Source organism: Sphaeramia orbicularis, chromosome 8 (assembly GCF_902148855.1).
Source record: "Sphaeramia orbicularis chromosome 8, fSphaOr1.1, whole genome shotgun sequence".
Lineage (NCBI taxonomy): Eukaryota > Metazoa > Chordata > Actinopteri > Kurtiformes > Apogonidae > Sphaeramia > Sphaeramia orbicularis.
Window position 1 is genome coordinate 49886903 of NC_043964.1, and position 12813 is coordinate 49899715.

General features: G+C 37.7%; 1 protein-coding gene across 2 annotated transcripts; it reads right to left on the bottom strand.

Annotated features, from left to right (window-relative positions):
* Window positions 1–1432: 1432 nt before the first annotated feature.
* Window positions 1433–11032, bottom strand: rogdi (rogdi atypical leucine zipper). Of its 2 annotated transcripts, none has more exons than XM_030142414.1 (11): window positions 10846–11032; window positions 7074–7145; window positions 6879–6961; window positions 6556–6610; window positions 6355–6435; window positions 6079–6174; window positions 5322–5420; window positions 5037–5150; window positions 4901–4950; window positions 3764–3890; window positions 1433–2657 (listed from the first exon to the last, which is right to left on the bottom strand). In XM_030142414.1, exons 1-11 carry the CDS (start codon window positions 10918–10920, stop codon window positions 2616–2618), a joined length of 894 nt encoding a protein of 297 aa, XP_029998274.1. In that variant the 5' UTR covers window positions 10921–11032; the 3' UTR covers window positions 1433–2615. The 2 variants fall into 2 exon arrangements, with proteins under 2 accessions (XP_029998274.1, XP_029998275.1); XM_030142415.1 differs by lacking the exon at window positions 10846–11032 and adding an exon at window positions 8510–8725.
* Window positions 11033–12813: the final 1781 nt, after the last annotated feature.

A 12813-nucleotide genomic window follows, 5' to 3' on the forward strand; every position in this document is an offset into this window, starting at 1 on the left:
CAGCTCCAGCTGAACTCACTGGTGTCGTCCGCCGTAGCTCCGACTGCCACTTCCAGCTGAGGAAACTCTGGCTGCCATCGCCGGCAAAGGGAGCAGGTAGATCCACAATCACTCTGTCTCTATAGGGTGGTAGTCCAGGGGAAGCCCTCCTGGTAGGTTTAAAGGGGTCTTCATCACCGCACCACATGATGACAATTCTTTTTTTCCACGCCACTAAGCGCAACAGACTCGCAGGCTAACTATACTGAGAAGCTAGGCTAACCGCGGTAATAACTATAAACAGTGGTCGGCAGAACAGAACCACCGCTGCCACCAATGGAACCCAGCGGTCTGTATGCCTAATTTATCATTGGTGAAAGCTAAGTAATAAACGGCACACAGGAGTTTAGCAGGTCCATCGTTTAACACGCTGTACGACCCAAGGAAAACTTGCCTACCAATATGGCGTCGTAAAAAGCAAACCACGTGATCATGTGACGTATGTGCACAACCTCAATAGAGGTAATGGTTCTATGCACAGTCCCACTACTTCCTGAACTTCAGGTGGGTCCTTTATTTCCTGTTTTTCATTAATGGACACACTGATTAATCCAGGTGTGCCTAATTAATCAGTAGTCACAACAAGAAGCAGTAGACACACCTGGGTTAATCAGTATGTCCAGTAATGAAAGACAGGAAATAAATGACCCACGTGAAGTTCAGGAAGTAGTGGGGCTGTGCATAGGGCCCATTGATGTGCTGACATCAACGCATGCATAGACATGATGACATCAGATGGATCCATGTCAAAGTAAGGTACAATATGTGCAGGGAGCAGGGTTTGTTTTGCCTGGCACCACGTTTTTTTTGTTTTTTTTATTATTATTATTCCAGCAAATTCCCCCCATTTCAGCTCCTGAGTAATTCCACGTGTGCCAGGAGCTCCTGTCTAATATGGCATCTACAGATAGGACAATACACTCTCAGATCTGGATCATCTCCTGTATCAGTAGGAAATTAATCATGTTAATAATTACTAGATTAGTTTTTCAGCCAATGAGAATTGATTTCATTTTTGTGAAAATTACAATAAGGGCAATGAATAAATAAAACATGCAAAAAGACCACTATTGTCCAGTGAATTGAAATTGGAGGATCTGTATCCACATCTGGACCATCTTCACTTTGAGGACGACTGAGATATGAAGACGTACTTCAAGTTGAAAAGTGCTGTTGATTTTGAGTTCACCAAGTAAAGACGCAGGAGCAGAGCTGCACTCATTTCAAGGTGATAAGGCAGTACAGTGTGTTCAGATTATTGAGTGCCTCAGCATGTGACAATAATATGAGCAAACATTTTAGGAGCAGCTAGTGTTTGCAATGGGATGTCAATAAATCATTCAGTCATTAAAAATGAACGGAAAATAATTTTTAAAAATAAATAAAATAAAGGTCACTTTTTCATTCATTATTTCTTTATTGCACTGATAAATAATTTCCACATTTGATAGGATAAGCAGCTTTTTAAAATAGATTAACACTTCCTGGAATAAAGAAGTCTATTTGTTCATGACTGGACTAGTGTTCATTGAGTCAAAGATCAATGTGCAAAACACGTAAATAAATATCAACATAAACAACACTTTGAATTAAACACAATTACATTCACACAAGTAACGAGTAGATTATAATTTATACATATCAATGCAGTAACAAACAGGGAATGTGAGTCATCAGGGATTTTATACCAAAAGGCAGGAAAACAAGTCCCCCCTCCATCTACCTGGGTGCCCCCTACATCATATTTAAGGTATACTTTGCTATGAGGAAGAACAACAACCTCGGAACTGAAACGAAATGATGACAATGGTTTTGACACAGACTTTATGGGGTGCTTTCTCTCGTGGAGATGGATATAGTCATTTTAATGCCACAGCTCACTGCGTCACCTGCCAGTGGTCTACAAAAAAAACCCCATCCATGTGAGACCCCATGTGCTGTGGGAATGTCGTCACACCCATGAAGAGACTGGCAAATAATGAAGTGGAAACAACAGAGGTGTCTGTTTCTTTTTTTTCCTGGATCTCCCATAATGCAACAACATCTGTAGTATATTCACATGTTCAACTATTTGGAGTGTCTTTTAAAGCCTTCAAGGCAAAAATCATCCAGTGAAGGGATTTAAACCACGAAAAAAAAAAAAAGAACAAAACATAATCCAAAAGAAAAGAGAAACTATGACCTCATACCACTGTGTTCCAGTCCTGAGTAATTATTTAAGACAATGTCATTGGGTGATGTTGGAATGAGCACCATACTAAATAAAAGCTAAGTTTCTTTGAACATAAAAAATAATATTAAGAGTAAATGTTAGTGTCATTCATTCATACACAAAGTTCAAGTCAGTGCTGTGAGATATAAACCCTCACATCAGGGGACTGGAGGAAACAGCTAACATTGATCTGTCGGGATTTGACTGGCTTCTTGGGCTAATCGTGCAACACTTGGAACAGAATGACTGAAAATTTAATGTGTAAATACATTAAAATAAAATAATGCTTCCCAGGATGTCCCTTACACTCGTGTGGTTTTTTTCTCTGACTGTGTGTTGGTCTGACTGGTCTCTGGAGGATGGACTAGAACGGTCTGTAGTTCCAGAAACTGGAGAAGACGGATATCTGAAGGAAGAGAGACACACACATACAGGATAGAAATATCAAACAACCTGAAATAAAGCAGTGAGCTCAGAGGTGGAGCCTGTACTGAGCTAACTAAAACTTTTGTTGACATTGATTGCTTTAAGAAAAACTATATACTATCAGTCTTTCTGGATATAAAGATCCATGGTACAATTTAGAATCTGCATAATAGTTAAAGCATCGTTCTACGAGGCAATAAATTGGATCTACAGATTCAACAAGTGGTACCAGGCACAACAAACCCCGCCCCTTGCACATATTGTAGCCTGTTTGGCATGTATCCAGCTGATGCCATTATGTCTATGCCTCTATATATGTGTCAAGTTTGAAGTAAATTCAAACAAAATTAACGTTTTTATAGACATTTGGAATTTCCCATTATAAGTAAATGGGAGAAGAAAAAAAGATTTCAGAAATTTATTAAAAAAATTTAAATTTGACCTACTTTTTCCAAAATGTAATCACATCTATTCTGGGTCACTGGCAATCTATAAACCCAATTTGGTAGGAATTCAACCAATAGTTTTACTGCAACAGACATTTGAATTTTCGCCCATTATAAGTAGAAGGGAAAAAAAAGATTTTAAAAATTCATTAAAAAATTGAACTTTGACCTACTGTTCCCAAAATGTCATCAGACCTATTCTGGGCAATATAAAAACCCAATTTGGTCTGAATTAAACTAATAGTTTTGCTGCTAGAGTGTTAACAAACAAACAAACCAAAGACAAAACCCCTTATCTCCCCTTCGGTGGGTGGGGTAATGAAGAGATGTGCCACTTGCATAACAGATTATTGCTTATCCAAACTCTGTAGCACAATAACAATACAACACAAAATAGCATTTCCGATGACTAATCTAGATTGACAAAATGTGTAAAATAGTTCCATTATATTGTTGAATGTGTTAAATTCAACCAGTATTAACGTGCATTGCACTTATATAACACATTATATGACCATATCATTTTTATCAGACCTATACTTGGGGACTGGCCTATATTTGTTAATGCTGACCCCAGTGCTGTCATTTAATCTGACAGCCCTGGACAGTATTAGTATTAAAATATTACAGTATTACTCACCTTGTCTTTGAGCTGCTGACAGAGCTGGAGGGAGATGGTAAAGAACACCAGTGTGTCGTTGAGCCACGGCACCACACACTCCACCTTATGAACATGGCTTACTTCAAAGCGGTTGTTGTTGAGCTCACTAAGTGTGCAGGATGTCCACAGAAAAAAACAAACAAAAAAAACAAAGACCATCACAGCTTCATATGATGTTCAACATACACACCATGAATTCAGTGTCCAGCACTTCACACTGGACTTCAGACAGTGTACATCTCTTACACAACCTCATTGCAGCAAGCCTAGAGGGTTTCAATTAATATTTACCGGTTAATCTAAGTTTTATATGTGGTTTATGAAGCCAGGCATAAAAGCTGAAGGGTAGGATTTTTTTGACAGGTTTTTTGTTTTTGACAGCTGTAACCTGAATCCCACGACTACGCTACAATACCACTGTGTGAATAGTATAAATCCATACAAGGGTGACAACTAAGATTTTGAAAGTGACAGCTGTTTAAAGGACTCAAATAAAGAGCTAGGCGTCCTTGACATGTGATGATGAGCAGACAGAAGTCATTTATCTGCTCTCAGTGTGTTTGGCATTCACGCTGCACAAGGACAGGAACAGGGACATGCTCATTATCACTACTTGCTTAATGATTTGTTAAATTCTACAAGAGCCACAACAAAAATCAAGGCAAAAAGGAAAATGAAACAAAAAGAAAAAAAATGCAAAATGGAAACAGCAACAGAAAAAAATAAACCATAATGTAAAGAAAACAAACTAAAAACTAGAAAAGCACTCAAAGAGCGCAGACCTCCACCAAAGCAGATAAGTCCCCCCCCAATCACCACCAAAATTTAATCAGTTGTTCCTTGTGCCAGAATCAACATTTCCTGAAAATTTCATCAACACCCCCCCCCCCACACACACACACACACACACGATCTCCACCAAAATGTAATCATTTGTTCCTTGTGCCAGTATCAACATGTCCATCATGAAAATCTGTCCATAACTTTTTGAGTTATCTTGCTAACAGAGAAACAGACAGACAAACCCCGATGAAAACATAACCTCCACCGTTACACTTGGTGGAGGTAATAAACAAAAATGTAACAAGAAAAAAGAAAAGACAATGCAGGACTTACAACATAGCTCCAGGATTGTGCAACACTGAGCTTCCTGCTGGCTTGAAATTCTGTCAAGATTACAGATAAACACTAAGATGAGTCATGTGACACAGTGTCTGTTCACATACAACAGTAAAGAGTCAGGGAATCTCACCTTAGTCGTATTGGGAGGCAGCACATGAAGCTGATAAACCGTCAGACACAGTTTACTCAAGTTGATATAAAAATTCACCATCACGTCCCCAGGCATAGGAGGGGAGAACATTTTCTGCAGACAGAAGAGAAGAGAAGAGAAGAGAAGAGAAGAGAAGAGAAGAGAAGAGAAGAGAAGAGAAGAGAAGAGAAGAGAAGATGAACAGTTCTATAGAGTGTAGATAAGGCTTTGGTGTGTTTTATCAAATGTTGTAGGATTGAAGTCCACAGTGCATGCTGTGTGTACCATTAGGCCACTGGTGGCCAGCTCAGGCAGTGTGAGGGAGGCCGGGGTGGTGAGGCGGTTTCTGGCTCGTGTCAACTGCAGCATCACAGCATCCATGAGCTACAGCACAAACACAAACCTGAGGTTATTTCATGGAAGCGACACAGCTGCAGCTCTGCATTTGGAGCCCTTGACCAAATTATGAGTGAGGGATGAAACTCACCAAGCGGTTATCTTATTTACTGAAAATAGAGACTCACACTGTGGTGTTAAACAGTATTAAGATGTTTCAGACTTTATAGAATGATAGATATACAAGTTTGCTTGGTAACACTAATGTCAACATCACATAATGCAGTACCTGTTTAGCGGGGTAACTGACAGACCATATCATCCAATCCTGAATTAATGCTAACATCAGGATTCTACAGTAACTTACTACTCATTCTAATGTTGCAAATCAAATGACAAGACCAAATGAAGGGAGGCTAGCTCATTAGCATGTTAACTACTGTAGATGTCTTTGAAATGTATTAGCATCTTTGACAAAGTCAAAACTGTTCAATCTTCACACTGATGATAATTTTGCAATGTTTAAAACATGAGGTAGTTCATATGAGTGTCAAACCAGGAACTCTGCATCACAGAAGAAGTACTAAAGCAAGTTTTACGCAATAGAGAAAAAAAAAAAACGTCAAATGGGCGTAGACCATTGCTGCATTTTTCAAAGGCTTCCAGTTACTCTGCACACACTATGTTATGATGAGGAGGGACTGACCTTATTGACCTCAGCACCAGTCTTAAAGTGGTAGCTGCTGTCCCGACTGCTGAGCAGTAGCAGGGCCTGGTTCACATGGTTCCTAGCATCCTGGATCTGGTGCACACATGAATATTTTTAGTACTGGAAAGTACAAAGTGCTAAAACTGAAACCAAACATATAGAGTTATATGATTTTTTTGGTCAGGTAGGAATGTAATAAGTACTGCAGCTACAGCCAAACCTCACTGGTTTTCTCCCTGAATTCTGGTTTCTTTCCAAACCGTCACACTATACCTGCTGCAGCTTCCACTGCTTGTCCTCTCTGAACTGGAAGTGCAGCACCTGGCTGCTCTTTGCAACCTTTAGGTTTATGTCCTATTAAGACAAAACATAGGCAGGACCAGGATTAAGTTCAGCAATAGAATTCATGTTCATATATAAAAGGCAGTGTATATGAACATATATATGGGTGTAATCAGAGATGGACCAACTCACAGCCTGGGTCAGAACCTCTCCCTGCAGAGTCAGCACCCCCTTCACCTGATCCATCCTGCACGATGACACAACACATTTGAATTAGAACATCACAGTTCAGGAACAAGAAGACAGATAGATAACAGCAAGGAAAGAGAGCAGCTCAGATGACAAGTTGGACATGATGGAAAATCCATTTTAAACATCCAACAGTGAATACATGGCAGACACTTCCCATAAGGGCAGTCACCAAAATACTACACACAAGGTAAATATGTATTCTGATCTTTTTAGAATGAGTTGTATAGAATTGGATTTCAAATGTTCGTTGTGCGTGGCTTTACGTAGAACTGCCAAGGATGAAGTTTTCCTGTTTGAGTTGACTCTCGAGGCCTGGTGAGGGCATGGAGAAGCGTCTGGAGGCCTCCTGTCAACAACACAATGAAATCTCAATAACACAAGCCCAATTATATTACAGAAAGAAATCTTGAATTCACTATGCTGTTAGTGGACTTCTGTTTTAAAGTCTCTAAATTTACCTTCAGGACATCTTGCAGCTGCTTCAGCACAGCGTGTACTTCTTCTTTGAGCAGCCAGTTGAATTCCTCCTCCTGCCATAAAGAAAATATTATCCTGTGAGATTTCTCATAACACATACATACTCACAGTGAGATACAGATACTGTTTGTACGTTTCTTCATGACTTCAAGTCACTTCAGGCACAAAGAAACAATGCAACGCTTTCATCTCATATTGTACACTGCCCCTAAATGGTTCTGAATTAAATTTAGTCTATTGAATGGATTTCCATGGAATTTAGCAACAGTATGTTTGTACTGTCCTTTTGTTTGCAGTCAATTACTTGGAAAACTAATGAAAATTCCTGTGTTTATTTGTAACAACAACATGGTTTTAGCACGCTAACACAATCAACTATGCCTGTTCAGCATGCTAGCATTCTTCTCATTGTGGATACAATGATGATGGTAGCATAAGTCAAAGCTCCTACACTACATCATATGCAGTCTTCACTTTTCTGTCTTTGCATAACTCGCGGTAGATTTAGGTCAAGTTTGACACAAAAAAAAAACAAAAAAAACTTTTTTTCAAAAAAAAAAAAAAACAAAACTTTTTTTTTTTTTTTTACAGCCCAAAATTTGATGGCTTTTGCTCAAGTCAAAAGTGACAAAAATCAAACAGTAATACATTTTCTTGTCTCTTTTCTGGTTATTGCATTTCAGCCTTTCATCATATTGTAATTCAAGTGGTCTGAGATAAAACATGATCTCTTCCACCTTCTGAGGAGCTTAAATACATGACTGACAGCAAAGGGAAACAGCATCAGGTTCATCTATCTTTATATTTAGTCTTTTGATTTGGATTGAGAGAGGAGCTGGTCGTTGTGGCCAAAAGTGTTCTCACAAGAAATATCTTCATATCTGCCAATATCAACAATTGTCAGGATAAATGTAAAATATTTTTTTTCCATTTTTGGTCCTGGATGAAGGTTTCAGAAATCAGGTGGTTGTTTGCAGTTTTAAATTATTCATTCAAAGAAGCAACAAGATGAAAATGACAATGGAAAACACACAAACACATACAAGGGTACAAACAAAAGGGTATATCACTGATTATTTGGTAATACTCAACACAAAATGAAATCATTATGATTATAATTGCCATCTTGAATAGATCATGTTCATACTCTACATCACCCAAGTGCGAACAGCATGACTGACAACAGACACACTTGCACAATCTCTGTGACAGCCATGACATGTACTTCTTCCATGACTAAGCTATGTCTAAACTTTAACTGACTTAGAGCAGTAAAATCATCGCGCGTACAGAAATATAGTCATAAAGGTATTTCAAACAGGTCTTCAGTGACAGTTCGGTTTAGTGCACACTGTAAACAGTAGCTACATCCAGGCAGCCCCAGGTCCCCAGCAGACCCACGGCTCAGACATCTTACCAACACCGTTCTCTCCACTTGGCTGGCAGCAGACATAGTAGGCCCTTCAGATAGAGATCTTTGTGGGTTCAGCATTTTAGTGGAAAGATACACCCAGACCCCGGCTCTTACAAACGCTGCCCCCTAGTAAGAGTAAAGGTATTATGGTTTTAACTACCCGCTAGCTTAGTGTAGGATATGGTGCCTTCACGTTCTGCTGAAAGTATCGGCAACAACAAGAACATCGCAACTCCTTACTCATAAACGTTGGCTGTTTTTTTTTTTTTTTTTTTTTTTTTTTAAGACGTTTGCATCGTGGGCATCATCAGAAACCTAAATTACGCCAATTTCTGGTACAGATGGTTTATATATTTTTGTTCGTTTTGATATTAAATTTTAACGGACCAAAATACAGGATTAGATATACGATTTTGGGCTTTACAAGGCTCAAGAGAACGCACCATTAGGTTGGTCACACGTTTGTTGTTAACGTGGACCACCCACTTCCTTATTTGGTAACTACACTTCCGCTCAGCGAAAACAAACGGTGCAATTCATTGGAAAGGGGAGTTCAACACAACGCAGAATTGATGAATCATATACAACAAAATACCGATCTTTGCAAAATGCATCAATATATGAAAATAGATTCTAACCCTCTGCCAAACCATGTTGGGATAGTAATACTCTGAAAATATTCCATATTTACTTGAAATACTACCTATCTCTAAAGAACAAAAAGAACATGAAAATCTAGTAATTATGAGAACCTTGTTATAAATCACCATCACATAAATGGAATTAGTTGGGGCGGGGGAGGGGGGCTGTTTTTAACATAGAAAAAACCCTGAAGTCCAATATCCACACACGTTATCTCAGTCTCCTGCCCAGTGACGACAGACATTCATTAGCTTGTAGCTAACTGTGGTATAGCAAATACCTGTGCATTGTCCCTGTCAAACAAACAAGTAAACAAACAAACAAAGCAGATGTGTCTTACTTGTCCAGTTTAGTAATTGTATCTGTCACACTGGCAATCAAAACTTGTGAAATAAATGTATTATATTTGCAGTTGGTTGAAAATCCAATTTAACCAACGACTACAAGCTCATACCATATTCTATCACAAAACAAATAAGTTCTAGTTTCATTGGATTTTAGTGTGGTTGTATGTGTGGAGCTGATCATTATGAACAAAAATGTTCTCACAATAAAAATGTCCATATCGGCCGGATTTTTGGTCCTGATGAAAGTTTGAGAAACCAGGTGGTTGTTTACAGTTTTAAATTATTAGATAGATAGATATATAGATAGATAGATAGATAGATAGATAGATAGATAGATAGATAGATAGATAGATAGATAGATAGATAGATAGATAGATAGATAAAAAAAAAAAAGCTCTATACTTTCAAGACGCAGTCATACCAGTGCTTCCAGAACAGAGATGTGTAACGTACAGCATTATATGCAAGATTTGTCAGCAATAAAATTACAGTATTTTCCGAGTGATTCAGGCGACACATATATTTAAACATCAGATTTCGCAGCACAGCACGCAATGAATTTACATGATTAGACATAAACAATTCGCTGGCACTGGTCCATCTGGGCTTTTTCAATAAAAGTTTTAGAGCATCGTTGTATCATTATTCATTTAAAGAAGCAACAAGTTGAAAATCACACTGGAACACACACTAACACACAGATAGTTCTTGATTTTGTAATTTAGGAAAAGGTATATCACTGAATATAATACTCGACACAAAATGAAATCATTCTGATTATTATTGCTATCTTGAATACATCATGCTAATACGCTACATCACCCAAGTGCGAACAGCATGACTGACAACAGACACACTTGCACAATGTCTGACAGCCATGACACAGCTATGTCCACACTTTTACAGCAGTAATAACATCACACTTACAGCTATATAGTCATAAAGGGATTTCAAATAAGGGTTCAGTGACAGTTCAGTTTGGCGTACATTGCAGTAAATGGGCTAAAATATGTAGCAAATGGTTTGTCCTGGTCAGCATTAGTCTGTTGATGCCCTCTCATCAACAGTCTGGGGGCTCACGGCCCTCTGAAACCATGACAACACGTACTGAGGACGGCTCGAGCTCTGCGACAGCACCTGCACGGCTGCACGTGCATGCTACCGTCCCTTCCTGCTAACCAGCAGTACAGACCCCACTAGTAACTGAAGTCCTCCAGCATTTGTTAAAAGCGTCAGTTCACAAATATTAACACGTTATGGAAAACAAGGAGTTCGTCGGCAAAAGCGGCTAGCCAGCTACACAGCCAGGCAGCCCAGGTCCCCAGCAGACCCACGGCTCAGACATCTTACCAACACCGCTCTTTCCACTTGGTTGGCCGCGGACATCTTAGGCAGTTCAGACAGAGATCTTTGTGGGTTCAACATTTTAGCCAGTGATAATATACAACCCCCCGATGAACGCTGTCCTCTAGTGGGAATAAAGGTGTTCAACTACCCGCTAGCTTAGCGTAGGATATGGTGCCTTCAGGTACTACTGAAAACATCCACACCAACAAGAACGACGCAACTCGTTACTCATACTATGTGTTAATTTAAAAAGACGTTTGTTTCATGAACATAATAAGAAATAGAAATTACGCTGTTTTCAAATACAGATGGTTTATATGTTTTATGCATTTATATATAAAATTGAAATAAACCAAAACATAGAATTAGAGAAACAATTTTGGTCTTTACTAGGCTCACGAGAACGTACCATTAGGTTGGTCACACGTTCATTGTTAACGTGGTCCACCCACTTCCTTATTTGGTAACCACACTTCCGCTCACCTATATAAATGTTGTGATTCTGAGATGAGCTCAGTATGGTGCTATACTGTATTTTAAACATATTTAACTGAAATACTATCCATGTTTGCAGAAAACAAAGAACATGAAGATCTAGTGATTATGAGAGCATTGTTATAAATCACCATCACATAAAATGGAAAAAAATTGGAGAAAAAAATGCTGATTTTAACATAGAAGAAACTCTGTCCAATATCCAGCCCCCCCCCCACCCCCCAACTTTATTGGAAATATTTGTATAGAAAACATCAAGAAATTTTGAACAAACATCAAGATATCAAAAGGAAAAATCACTCAAACAAATAAATTAACATAATGCAAAGGCTTACAGACATGAAAAAGAAAAGACAAATAATGATAATAACTTGAAATATAAAGAGCTAAGAAAAAAAATACATCAGAGAGTAAATTCAGTCCATTTTAAATAATTCTTCATAAATTATCAGAGTGCTTGTGTTTATCTTGTTAAAGATAAATTCCAGTGATTTAACCCTTTCATGCATAGTGGTCACTACAGTGGACAGCTATTCTACAGCTGTTCTCTTACATGTTCATGGATTTAGTCGTTTTAGTTTTATATCAGCCATCACAATACACCGCAATTGATAACATTACTGTAACTTTGATGTTCTTGATAAACCTGATCTAACATGTTTGAGTGTAAATTAATTCCTTGTCATTGTTATTAGACTGTAATTAATGACAAAAGGTTTTTTTTTTAATTTTATCTCCATGAAGTGAATAATGACTAGGATTAGAGTATACTACAAACAAAAAGTTAAGGATATATCTCTTTTTTTTGGGTCATTTTTGCCATTTGTAAATAAAACTATGTCTGGTCATTAAAAAAATGTGTTTCAATTTAATACACACAAAAAAGTAAAAAGCATTGTGCAAGAATCCCAACTGAAAAAATTATCCCCAAAATTTTAAATATCCTTAACTTTTTTTGTAGTTTATGTTAAAATGTAAGAAAACATCAAATTAGCAGCATTTAATGTTTTTATTTCATAGTTTTCACACAGTATATCAGTAAATACACATTTCTTTGCTTCAAAAATTAAACACACATTTCTGCAATTCCATGAAAAATAGCTTCATAAAAGAGGAATAAAGAAAAAAAATCTTAATTAATGCTCTCATAATTCATGCATGAAAGGGTTAATACATTTTTCAAATTCAATAATAAAGTCTGTAAAATTTGGGCGTGTTATGGTATATTTACATTTGTGTGAAATTGTCCAAATAAAATGATCAAATTAACAATAAATTCAAATTACGTATGTCATGTTCAAAATATGTAAGTACATTTTGAGATGTTATAGCTATATTTTTTTTACATTTAGATATGAGATAGTTTTCCATTTTAGACCAGAAGTCAGAAGAATGCACACAATGAAAGAATAAATGTGAAGTGGTTTCCAATATCCAGACATATTATCCAAGTCTCCAGCCCAGTGACGAAAGATA

What these genes read in the sequence shown, in the direction of transcription:
- rogdi (XM_030142414.1), bottom strand. Translation starts at nt 10,920, where the DNA reads ATGTTGAACCCACAAAGATCTCTGTCTGAACTGCCTAAGATGTCCGCG. An exon ending in AGCAGTGGAAGCTGCAGCAG is followed by an intron (nt 6,175 to 6,354) that starts GTATAGTGTGAC and finishes TGTGTGCACCAG; the next exon opens with ATCCAGGATGCTAGGAACCA. An exon ending in TGGCCACCAGTGGCCTAATG is followed by an intron (nt 5,151 to 5,321) that starts GTACACACAGCA and finishes TTCTGTCTGCAG; the next exon opens with AAAATGTTCTCCCCTCCTAT.